Source organism: Equus quagga, chromosome 11 (assembly GCF_021613505.1).
Source record: "Equus quagga isolate Etosha38 chromosome 11, UCLA_HA_Equagga_1.0, whole genome shotgun sequence".
Taxonomy (NCBI): Eukaryota; Metazoa; Chordata; class Mammalia; order Perissodactyla; family Equidae; genus Equus; species Equus quagga.
Genome location: NC_060277.1, coordinates 72,206,240 through 72,218,418, shown reverse-complemented (window position 1 = coordinate 72,218,418; position 12,179 = coordinate 72,206,240). Strand labels below are relative to the sequence as shown.

Below are 12,179 nucleotides of genomic sequence, written 5' to 3'. Positions count from 1 at the left end.
TTAATAAGTAATTAATAAGTGTTGGGACAAAACTTGAAACCATACAAATAGCCTTTTTCTCATCTTTCACTTATTTATTTTACCACCTAATGATGATGCTTGCCTGAATCATTTATTACTAAGATAGTTGTCAAATGATGATTTTTCCAATTCCATCATTTCTTCTACATTTATTAGTTGGCAGTATATTTTAAGAAAAAGCTTTCTCTTTTTCCCGTTTATTTATATCAGCATGGATTTGTGGATTCCTATTTTATTCAATGGATTAAAGCCATTACTATCTTTTTTTTTTAACTTTATGTTGGAATAAATTGAGGCCTAGAGAAAAATTCCAAAAACAGTATAGATTTCCCATATTCTTTTCTCCCAAGTTCTCCTAATGTCAACATCTTACAGAACCATAGTACAATTATCAAAACCAGCAAGTTAACATTGGTACAGTTCTCTTTAGTAAACTCCAGACCTTATTTGGATTTCACCAGTTTCTCCACCAATGTTCTTTTTCTCTTCCAGGATCCATTGTTATTTAATGCTCACATTGTCCCTGCTTTGGCCATTGGAACCCCTTCAAGCTAGTTTTTCATCCTTTTTGCATGCCCCTTTCCCTTTTTGAGCACTTCCTTTCAGGCACAACAAAATATACCAGACTCGTCTTGCACTTTCCTACCCCAGCCCTGGAGTCATCCATTTTTCCGGGGTCCCTTGTTCCTTTGGTGGAGAATGATATTTAGAAACTAAGTTCTTAGCATTAGGTATGTTCACTACTGCTTAAGGGTCATGCTTCTAGGTCTTCTCAGCTGAGAGAGCTAAGAAATATCTACTATATCTACTTTTATGCCTATTCATATATTAAAACCTATGGTTTATGCTGATACCTCCAATTCTCATCGAACACCACCGGGTTTGTCTGTAACTACTTTCCATGTCTGTAACTACTTTCTACAGCAGAGAGAAACTTGTATCCTCCATGTATTTACTTACTTGCTCCATTTACCTGTGTGTAACCCATCTCCCAGTTGTGCTCAAGCCAAACCTTGGCTCCCCAACCTACTGGCCACACCAGAGCCAAATCCTCGGTTCCAACCAAAGGGAAGGGGATGGGACGCAAGTTAGTTTGAGTACCCCTGAATTAACAAATTGCTGTAACTTCCTGGGGATCTTAAGCCACTTTGCCCATGTTCACCTCCTTGCCAACTTTTTCTGACTACCATCTTCCTCTCCCAGCACCATCACTACTTTTCAGGCCAATTAGAATATTGTTTCTGTGAATATCAACTGCAGATCCACTAGACGAAACTGCCTTGGTCGTTCGTAGATAAGCTTCGTCTGCAGGGTGGTTTTTCTTCTCTTCATGTTTTTATCTTTCCCTCTACTGATACTCTGCAATAGTCTTTATTCCTACATCATTTTATTTATCAGTGGAACTCTCAGCAGTATTTCACATGGCCCTGTGAAATGCTTATATAGTTCTTGGGCAAAAAGCTCAAGCTACGAGGAAGAAGGTAAAAGACACCATCCACATCCATGACATGTTTCTTTAAGCTGGAGAGACAGTAAATAACAGCAGTAATCATAATATCATATATCTGTATAGTGCTTTACAGTTTTGAAATCAAAGCATGGTACAGTGGATAGAGCTTGGCTTTGCAGTCAGACAGACCCAAGTTCCAATTCCAGATCCAATAAATTCTGTGACCTAGGGCAAGTTATATTATTCTTCTTAGCCTCAGTTTCTTCATTCATAAAATGGGGATAATAATGCCTTCTACTCAGGGCTATTGTGAAGATTAAACAAGATTGTAGTTATAATGCACCCAGCACTGTGTCTAGTTTGTAGGCGTATATCCTAGTGGGAAAGATAGACTTGTGGTACACAGTGTGAAGGGATCAAGATATGAATATTTACTATGGGAATACAGAGGAACCTATGAATCAAACTGCAGAGCAAACTTTTCTCAGTTTGTATCTTCTACCTCAGCCAAACCCCTCCCCTCCTTCCCCTCCCCTCTTCCTCTCACCGTATTCTGTGCTCACTTCTCATTCCGTCCCTTTGTTCTTTCACCTGAATCTGCTGTGAAATTTTCTCTCTAGTTTTCACTGTTTCTTTTGTTTAAAACACATTGTTCGTATTGTCTGTACTGAAAAATTAGCATTTTATTGCTGTCTTGAAATCCGAATATCAAAGCTTCTAGTGGGCAGACGCTGTGTCTTAGCCCCCGCAGCACCTTGATCGGGACTCAGCCGTTTATAAACTGACTTGATTGTAATTGCTTTAGGGTATAAAAGGCACTTCCTTGTGATGCCAGTCTACAGGTCAACATGCCACACATCCCCTTCTCCTCTCGTCCTGGAAGATCTTGCCAAAACTCAGGATAGTGTTTGTTGCCTAGAAGAAACGATAACCTTTGCTTTTTTTTCTAGTTGAATTCATTTGTGTCTTACACTTACAGCCCGCAGAGCCTTATGCATACTCAGTGCTCAGTCCGTAGTTGATTGGAGTGATCATCTATTCAAACTAAGAACCTTACCCATTCCCATCTGGGTAACTTCTACTCTTCTATTCTGTGAAACATTGATTACTCATTTTCTAATGTTCTGTATGGCATAGGAGCATGCTGATGCAAAGAGTGGAAGGTGGAAGGGAGGGGAAGGTTACTCTGACTGGTTTATTTCTCATCCGCATGAGGGAACAACGTCAAAAGTAACCTGGTAGACATTCTGCACAATAGGGAAGATCTTTGGAGTGTTTCAGTGTAAATTTTCTTTATGTTCTATGATTGTAATTAATTTATGACTTTGCGCATCAGGTTGGCTCTGAAATGGGAAGTGGGTGAGAAGCAGCTTCAGCTTCTAGGGGAGTTAGATGAGTGATTAAAGTAAAAACACTGCAGAGCTCTGGCCCCTGTTTTGGTTGGCACTATAGGTTTGAAGATGAGAATCTCTCACAAGAAGACTCAAGTGGAACCTTTTGCCTTCTGTTACAGGCTCTCTGCCACTGCTCCAGCCCCCACCCAGCCCCCACCTCCTACCCTTCCATCCCCATCCCTTAGGAACACAGTGTGGAGGTTGATCAGCTGGTTCTGTATTGGGCATGAACAAAATTGAGAGATTAGCTTCACCATGAGCATGAGGCGTGGGCCTAGGGGGAGCAGAAGTAGCATAAACATTTTCCCAACTCTCAAGGAGCTTGTGATAACGTACCAGAAACAGAGAAGATTCTTCTACTATATAGCAAGCAGCTTGTACCTTTTTCTACCAACTTCAGCTTATTAGAAGTGACTGGCTAGAGTGTTGTCTCAAGAAGGATTCTGAAATTCTGCCAAAGATCAGTGAAAAAGTGAGCCATTATTAATGAGCATTGCCTGCTGTGGGTCTAGAGTGGGAGAAGGTGGCTTGTTTCTTGAATATTTGACATCCTTACACTGTATAGTAAAAGCGTTAAAAACATGAAGTGTCAGTGTGTTACAAATGACAGAAGTTGAAATTTAGACAGAGGATTGATGTGAGTAGGAGTTGTCTGGGTGCCCCCTGAGTGGAACTTGAAGGATGAGTAGAGAGGTGATGGGAGAGCATCTTGGCCAGGGGAGGCATCTGGGCAAAAGCACAGAGTTGGGATAGAGATGGAGCAGGGGGCAGTTGAGGTGAGTCTGGTGGGAGAGTAGGGTCACTGTGGAGGAGAGTGGGGAGATTAAATGGAAAGGCGAAGCAAGAAGAGATTGTGAGGAGTGGGGGTGGTGACCTTGGAGCTTTCCAAGGTCAACTAATGAGTTCCTCCCCTGCTTGCTGACCATTACCACAGACTCCAGCCTAGATCCGAAGTTCTTTGAGAGCAGAATGGCCACATCTGGATGTAATAAACTTCCAATAACAAAAGCTCTTGAGTAAAATGTCAGTTTTCTCCTATTCCTGCTAATTGATGCTGTGTGTGATTCTTGTCTTTTTTTTCTTGACTCTTATATAAATACATGTTAAAAGCACAGCTGGATTCCTGTAGCCCTAGACAGCAACCTAAAAAGATGCAAAATGTCAGGAGAGGTGGGGACCCCTTCCATGTCTCACACAGCACAACTGTGCAGAGAACAATTAATATAGCCCCGCTGGGTTCTAACTGGTGAAGACTCAGTGCATCTGAGGCAAAGTCAGTGATGTTTGAAGGGGAAATGGGAGAAAAATTGCAACCATCACCACCACCATAACCCGGGGCAAGCCTGGAGCTGCGCATGCCCTGTCTTCTCCCAAGACTTTTTACACCTCTGGTTCTGGGAGTTTTAGGGAAAAACTACATTAAAAGAGAAAGAAAGCATTAGAATATTTCTTTACAGTTTCTCTTTGTTTAAGTATCTGTCTCGTGGGCACATTTAGGTTAATGATATCTAAATATTTGCTCCCATCATAACCATTTTGTGTTTTTAGGAGGAATAGGGTAGAGTAGTTAAAAGCGTGAGGTCTGGAGCCAGGCTGCTTGGTTTTGAATCCTGGTTCCCCCACGCTCTTGCTGTAGGACCTTGGACAAGGTCCTCAACTTTTCTGCACCTTGCTTTTTGAAAATGAGGGTAGTGGGGTCAGCCCGGTGGCGCAGCAGTTAAGTTCGCATGTTCCCCTTCAGCAGCCCGGGGTTTGCCAGTTCGGATCCCGGGTGCGGATGTGACACCGCTTGTCAAGCCATGCTGTGGCAGGTGTCCCACATATAAAGTAGAGGAAGATGGGCACGGATGTTAGCTCAGGGCCAGTCTTCCTCAGCAAAAAGAGGAGGATTGGCAGCAGATGTTAGCTCAGGGCTAATCTTCCTTAAAAAAAAAAAAAGAAAATGAGGGTAGTTCTAGTACCTACTTCATAAGGTTGTTGTGAAGATTAAGTGAAGTTCAATGAAATGACGCTTATAAAACACTGACACAGTGCCTGGTACATCATAAGTATTCAGAAAATGATCATTATCATTGCTTAGTGTTTTCACTTGTAGAAAGGGGTCGATGGTACTAATATGGTAACAGGACCAGTGCACACACTTAAATGGTGAATTCTAGGCTCCGTTCTGCCACTAAATTGTGTGATAAACTTTCTAGGCCTTAATTTTTTCATCTCTTCAAGGGTCCAGTAATACCTTATCTCCCTCACAGAGGCTTGGAGTCACATGTGATCATGAAATGCCTTGAAAAGTCTAAAGCACCACACAAATGCCAGGCGCTGTCGCTGCTGTTGCTGTAGGAGTGGTGGTGGTGGTCAATGATGATATTGATAAAAATGGATCCAATTTTAAATGTAAAAAGCATTGGGAATGATTTGCTCATTGCAGTGAAGCACACTTGCTTTATCTTTCTTGAAATAAAATAACATTTCAGGTTTTCTTCCTCCTAGAAACCTTGGAGAGCTGATAGATCGGTTTGTGGCCGACTTCAAAGCTCAGGGGCCACCGAAGCCCAACACTGATGAAGGGGGTGCCGTGCTCCCCAGCTGTGCTGACCTCTTTGTCTACTACAAGAAGTGTATGGTGCAGTGCTCTCAGCTCAGCACAGGGGAGCCAATGATCGCCCTGACCACCATTTTTCAGAAGTACCTTCGAGAATATGCCTGGAAAATCCTCTCTGGCAACCTGCCCAAGTGAGTCCTGTTCTTCCTGGTCTGAGTGGTGAAATGAATATATCTAAATATGGGAATCTTTAAAGAAATCCACTCTGAAGTTGTTTACTGAACTGTTAAGAGTATCAAGGAAGAAAACACCCTTATTGAGTTCCCAAGGGTCTGAGGCTATTTCCTCTCTAATGAGATTCCAGCTGATCAAGACCATTAAAGGAAATGCCCACACTGGCCGCCAGCATAGGTCAGACCTTACCACAGTGGACTAAGGGAGTCAGTCCCATTATATCTGTGTTTAATTTACATGGCTTCAGGGCTAGGTACTTGGCAAAAAAAGTAGGGTGGTGGTGGAAATACCTTTTAAACAGCCTGGGCAGTTTCATTCAGGTCCCACTCAATGACAGTATGCCCTGGGATGATAAGTAGAAGGGAGGCATGAATCTGCTTTCCCTCAGTCTGATTACATTCTAAAGTCTCTCTTCTGGTGTGTGTATCTTGCTGTCCTGGGTAGAGTCTAATGTTTAAAGATGTGGTGGGGTTCGGGGGGAGGGGGTTATATAGCACAGCTCCTGATTATAGTGACTTCACTGTATTATTCTGGAGCATTAGAATGTTCTTATATTGCTTATTACTTAAAATAAATGGGTCATTCAGCTAGAGAGTTAGAGGCTTTTTTTGGTTATATAGGAGTTTTGATTGTAATAAAATAACAATAGATCTAAAGTAATCTAAATCTAAAGTAATGCTTTGGAATTTAGTATTTATAAATCATCCTCCTGGCTAAATTCAACAATTCAGGAATTAGTTTCTGTCATTGTCACTAAAATGTGTCATATATGGGAGGAGGAGAGAAAATAAAATCTGTGTGCTCTTCAAGGAATTTGAAGTAACAAGTATATTTTACCAAGGAGAGTTTCTTTGACTATGACAAAAATTATTTAAAAAATTTTAATAACTTTTATCCTGGTTATCAAAATAATACAATTTCATTATAGTTTAGGAAACACAGAAAAGCACAAAGACAGAAATAAAAATCACCCGTAATCTCACCACCCAGAGAAGACAAATTTAACCTTTTGATATATATTTTGCCCTTCTTTGTTTATATATATAATGTGATTATGTCCTTTTGTTTGTTTGTTTAACAGAATTGGAACTATATTGCTAATAGTTTTATACCCTGCTGTTCTCACTTAACATCATCCTGTGAGCATTGTCGCATGTGTATTAGTCAGTGTCACAGCAGGAAACAAACGGTGCGCTCAGCTGGGATATGGGTACAAAAGCAGCTAGTCACAGAAATGGGGGCAAGGTGAAAGGAACCAACAGAGGATTCTGAAGCATCCAAACACTAGTGGGTAATTTTTACTACTTTAAAACTCACTTGAGAACTGGGACTGAGGACAAAGGATTGCCCCACAGAAACTGTAGTCATAGAGGGCCAGCATCAGTGCCAGGACCACACTGAAGCAAAGGGAATAGGAGGACTAATTATTACTCAGACTTCTTCTCCCTCTACCTCTCCAACTTCCTGCCACATCTCCTGTTGGCTGAAACTATGAGGAGGCCAGAGGGCCAGGGAGCCTGGGTGATAAGTCTGTAGAGGTCAGTCTCCCAAGCCATTGAGAAGGAAAGAGCAGAGCAGAGCAGAGAATGGATCCGAGAGGCCAACAGAGAGCAGTCAGCACATCAGCACTAGTGACAGTAGATATTAATCAGAACACTTAATGATGCCACGATAATCCAACGTACAGAAGAACCTCAGTTAGTTTCTGAAGTTCTTATTGATCATTCTTGTAGTTGCTCATTTAGGTTGGGGTCACTATTTTGGTATTTTAAGTAACACCCAGAAAAGCATACTTGAACAGAAGTAGAACTACTGGGTGAAATAGTCTAAATGTTTTCTTAAGCTCCTGAAATATACCTCCAGAAAGGTTGCACAACTCAATGCTTCTAACCCATAGGGGAAGAGAGTGCCAGTGTCCTCACACCCTTCTAAGTGCTGGAAATTAAGATGTTTTCAAATCTTTATTATCAGTAAGACTTGGCGGTTTTAGGGTTTGTTTGTTTTTTCAAGGAGAAATTTCTCTTTTATTTTTAAGGTAAATGTCATTGAATTCTATCTTCTTTTGGGAAAAAAAATAGAACCTCACAGTTGAGAAAACAGAAAGTTTTATAACTGCATTTTCACATTTTGTGAACACGTGATTAGATCAGTAGGAAGGGATGAGATGCTTTTTGGTCTCTTGAGGCAATCAGGGCTTTCTTTAGGCAGGAACCATGTCTTAACGTTCACTTTCGAACCCATCCACAAGCACAACATACAAATTTCTGGAGAGAATTTTCTTAACTGAGGGAAGTAATTGGGGAACCAGCTTTTGTGCTCCCGATGATCCCGAATGAGCTCTACAGATCAGGAAATTCCAAGCTAAGCAGAGAGGCCATTCAGCAGCCTTCTCTGTAAGTATCGGAGTCATCATAGTTAAAAGGACTGATTACTGGCTAACTGTTGGAATTGTCTCTTCCTATTTCTGGTGGTCCAAAAATTTAAACAGGTGCTAGTCAAGGTAAGGTCAATAGGAAAAGGACTCATTGTATGCAGATTTGTTGGGGTTGTGTCCAGCCTTTCCTTCCCCCTTTTCTTTGTCTTAAGATGTGCAGTTTCCAGTTCAGGAAGCAAATGAGAAGTCCCAGCCTGACTAGTTCCTGTTCCTTTTCCTCAGAACCACAAGCAGCGGTGGAGGGCTGACCATCAGCAGCCTCCTCAAGGAAAAGGAGGGCTCAGAAGTAGCCAAGTTCACTCTAGAGGAGCTCTGCCTCATCTGCAGCATCCTGAGCACAGCAGAGTACTGTCTGGCCACCACCCAGCAGGTGAGCCACCCTGGCTGCCCACTCACCACCTCCTTTTCCTAACCATCTGGGCCGCTTAGCTCAGTAGGTAAGAGTATGGGCCTAACAAGGCCACATACTACTTTGGGCAGACCAGTCGGCCTCCCATACAGAAAAACTGGCTGGCCAGCCAGAAGACGGGACAGGCAGCCATCTTACAAAAGGGCCTTGTTAAAAAAAGCCTGGGCAAGACTGTGTGGCTGGTCTCCTCCCTGAAGTTGTGTAAGCCACTCAAAGGGCATGCCCTCCTGAAAGTAGGTCAGTAGCATCGTCTCCTGTATGAGAAAAGCAGTAACAAACTTAATGGTCCAAGGACCCAGCCTTTGGTGGTGGTGAGTCACAGCCAGTTATTCCATTCCATTCTCAGAAGCGTTACTAGGCTCAGCATAATCCTTTGGGCTTTTAGGTATCTCCTGAAATTTACATAGCATTCTCAATCTGCCTTGTTTGGATCCTCACCAATCCTAACCATTGTTTGGATGCTGACGTCCAGGAACTGGGAAGCAGGAAAGGGTGATGCCTCTGCTGGAGCTCCCCGTTAGCAGAAGGAAGACCCAGAATAATTTTCCATTCAGCCTTAGATGTGGAATTAGAAGTTCCTTTTCACATGTGGCCTGGAATTCACGTAAGGCCAAGAGAAAGGAAATAATTGGGAAAGATTCTGTTCTTCTCGCTTTTTTGAACTTAGTATTTACACATATCTAGATCATAGGGAGGCACTCATAAATTATGGTTCAGACAGTACAGCTCGGAGCACCTGTGAGCCAGAGCAAGAATACAGGAGGCCAAATAAGAAGTATTCCCCCTGAAACTTCACAGTTGAGGTTAAACCAGCCAGAGGCGGAGGCAGCACTGTGCTCTGCTTTGGGACGGGGGCACATTGAGTCACACAAGGAATGATCTGTAAAGGTTTGGACTTGAAGCCAGAGACAGCAATCCATTTAGCCCCAAAACTCCCAGAGCAGGACAGCAGTATCTATGAGGACCTCAAAAGTAGGGGTCCCAGAGTTCTTTGATGAAAAAGCACTGTTTAACTATTTTGTGTGTATGCAGAAAGAAAAAGACATACACATACAAATATAGTATTTTAGAAGTAAGATAACCATGGTACCAAAAAAAAAAACCCCTCTAAAAATAATGACTGAATCCCATCATCCTCAAATAATCATGTTAGCAATTTGGAGTTTTTTCTTTCAGTCATTTTTCATCAACATAGTTTTGTATGCTATAATCTTAATTCACTTTCATATCCTTTTGTTGTTGTTAACCTCATAGCATTAGCATTACTCCTGTTGCTCCGATGTCTTTATTACCATCATCGTTATGACTACATAATATTCTATTAAGGGACTGTATCATAAATTATTTATCAGTATTCCCAGTAATTGTGTATGCTGCTTCAAGTTTTTGCTTTTATAAGTAATCCTACAAAGAACATCTAACATATTTTGCATTATTTTTCTAGAACAGATTCTTAGAAGTTCTAGAAGTATTAGTAGATCAGAGACCATTTTGATGATGCATGATAGATGTAGCCAATTTTTTGTTATTTAGTGAAAATTATTTTTACTGATTATAAAAGTAAATATATCCTTAGCACCTATATTGTGATGTCTAAATACCATTTTCCACTAAAAGGAACCAGAGATTCCTGGAGAAATGACTAATTCTAGGTCTGGAGCAGGAGAAGTACAAGATGAGACAGGAACGTCATGTCATACAAAAAGCAAGAAAAATATAAAAGACTGTGAGATCATTTCAGGACTCAGGAGCTATAGGGGGTTTATTTTTTATTTTTTTAAGATTTTGTTTCTTCCTTTTTCTCCCCAAAGCCCCCCGGTACATAGTTGTATACTCTTCGTTGTGGGTCCTTCTAGTTGTGGCATGTGGGACGCTGCCTCAGCGTGGTTTGATGAGCAGTGCCATGTCCGTGCCTAAGATTCGAACCAACGAAACACTGGGCCGCTGGCAGCGGAGCACGCGGGCTTAACCACTCAGCCACGGGGCCAGCCCCTATAGTGGGTTTATTGTACAAAAAGATATGTCCAAATCCTAACCCCCGGTACCTGTAAATGTGACTTGATTTGGAAATACAGTCATATGCCAGGTAAGGACATTTCAGTCAACGACAGACCACATATACCATGGTGGGTCCGTAAGATTAGGACCATAGAGTGTAGTAGGCTAGACCATCTGGGTTTGTATAAGTATACTCTGTGATGTTTGCACAGCAACAAAATCACCTAACAGCACATTCTCAGATGTGTCCCCATTGTTAAGCGACACATGACTGTAGGGTGTTTGAAGATGTAATTAAATAAGGATCTGAAGATAGATCATCTTGTGCTTAGGGTGAGCCCCAAATGCAATGACTAGTGTCCTTGGAAAGAAGGGGGCAGTTTAGCACACAGAGACTCAGGGAACGAGGCCATGTGAAGACTGAGGCAGAGATTGGAGTGATGCACCTACAAGCTAAGGAACACCAAGGATTGCTAGCAACCACCAGAAGACAGCAGACGGACATGGAACGGTTTCTCCCTCAGAACCTCCAGAAGGAACCAACCCTGCTGACACCTTGATTTCAGACTTCCAGTCTCCAGAACTGTGAGAGAAGGAATTTCTGTTTTCAGCCACCAAGTTTGTAGTAGTCATGTGCTACATAAAGAGATTTTGGTCAGCAACAGACTGCGCATACGATGGTGGTCCCATAAGATTAGTACAACATAGCCTAGGTGTGTAGTAGGCTGCACCATCTAGATTTGTGTAAGTACACTCTATGATGTTCGCACAATGACAAAATTGCCTAATGACGCGTTTCTCAGAAGGTATCCTTGTTAAGTGACGCATGACTGTAGTTTGTTACGCAGCCCTAGGAAACTAATACAGGAGGCAACCTGAATAAGCTCTACTGGTGAAAGATGGGATATGCAAACATCAGTGAGAATGTTAGCTACAATGGATTGAAAACATCAAATATGTTTAAATCCATTTGGTTATAATGATTTTTAAAAATTCATTTATCGGGGCTGGCTGCATGGCCTAGTGGTTAAGTTGGTGCACTCTGCTTCGGTGGCCCACGGTTTCACCAGTTCAGATCCTGGGCACAGATATGGCACCACTTGTCAGGTCATGCTGAGGCGGTGTCCCACACAGCACAACCAGGGGCACTCACAACTAGAATATGCAACTATGTGCTATGGGGGTTTGGGGAGAAGCAGAAGAAGGGAAAAAAAAGAAGATTGGCAACAGTTGTCAGCTCAGGTGCCAATCTTAAAAAAATAAATAAATAAAATTCATTTATCCCCTTTGAAGACACTAAGGAACCACTGGTACGAACTGAGTACTGGTAAATAAAGGGACAGTTCTCATACTGCCTTTCCTGTCTGACTCGCGCCTCAGCATGACTAATCCATCGACAATGGGAAGTATCTCTTTATAGCAGAGTTTTAATTAATAAATGAAGAAGAAAAGATGGGATATTGTTCTTTTATACCTCCTAAGGGCATAATGGATCAGGGCAGTGACCATCAATGGCTGCTGACATTACAAAAAGAGAGAAAACCAAACATGCATCTCCTGGTAGAAGTACACAGCACCATCGTGAAGCAGTTTGCTAAAAAAAAAAAAAAGGAACCTGAATCTAATCAAGCTTCTCCATCAGACTGCGATTTACAGGAAATACAAGGGACAGAGGAACGTGTTAATTAATAACTTGT

At 41.9% G+C, this 12,179-nt stretch overlaps 1 protein-coding gene across 1 annotated transcript in view; it reads left to right on the top strand.

Moving 5' to 3' along the window:
* Positions 1–12,179, top strand: part of VPS53 (VPS53 subunit of GARP complex) — a 136,204-nt gene that overhangs the window by 84,013 nt on the left and 40,012 nt on the right. Inside the window, exons 14-15 of the mRNA XM_046675849.1 lie at positions 5,356–5,598; positions 8,298–8,445. Coding sequence (XP_046531805.1) covers positions 5,356–5,598; positions 8,298–8,445 — 391 coding nt within the window. The remainder of the gene's footprint in view (positions 1–5,355; positions 5,599–8,297; positions 8,446–12,179) is intronic.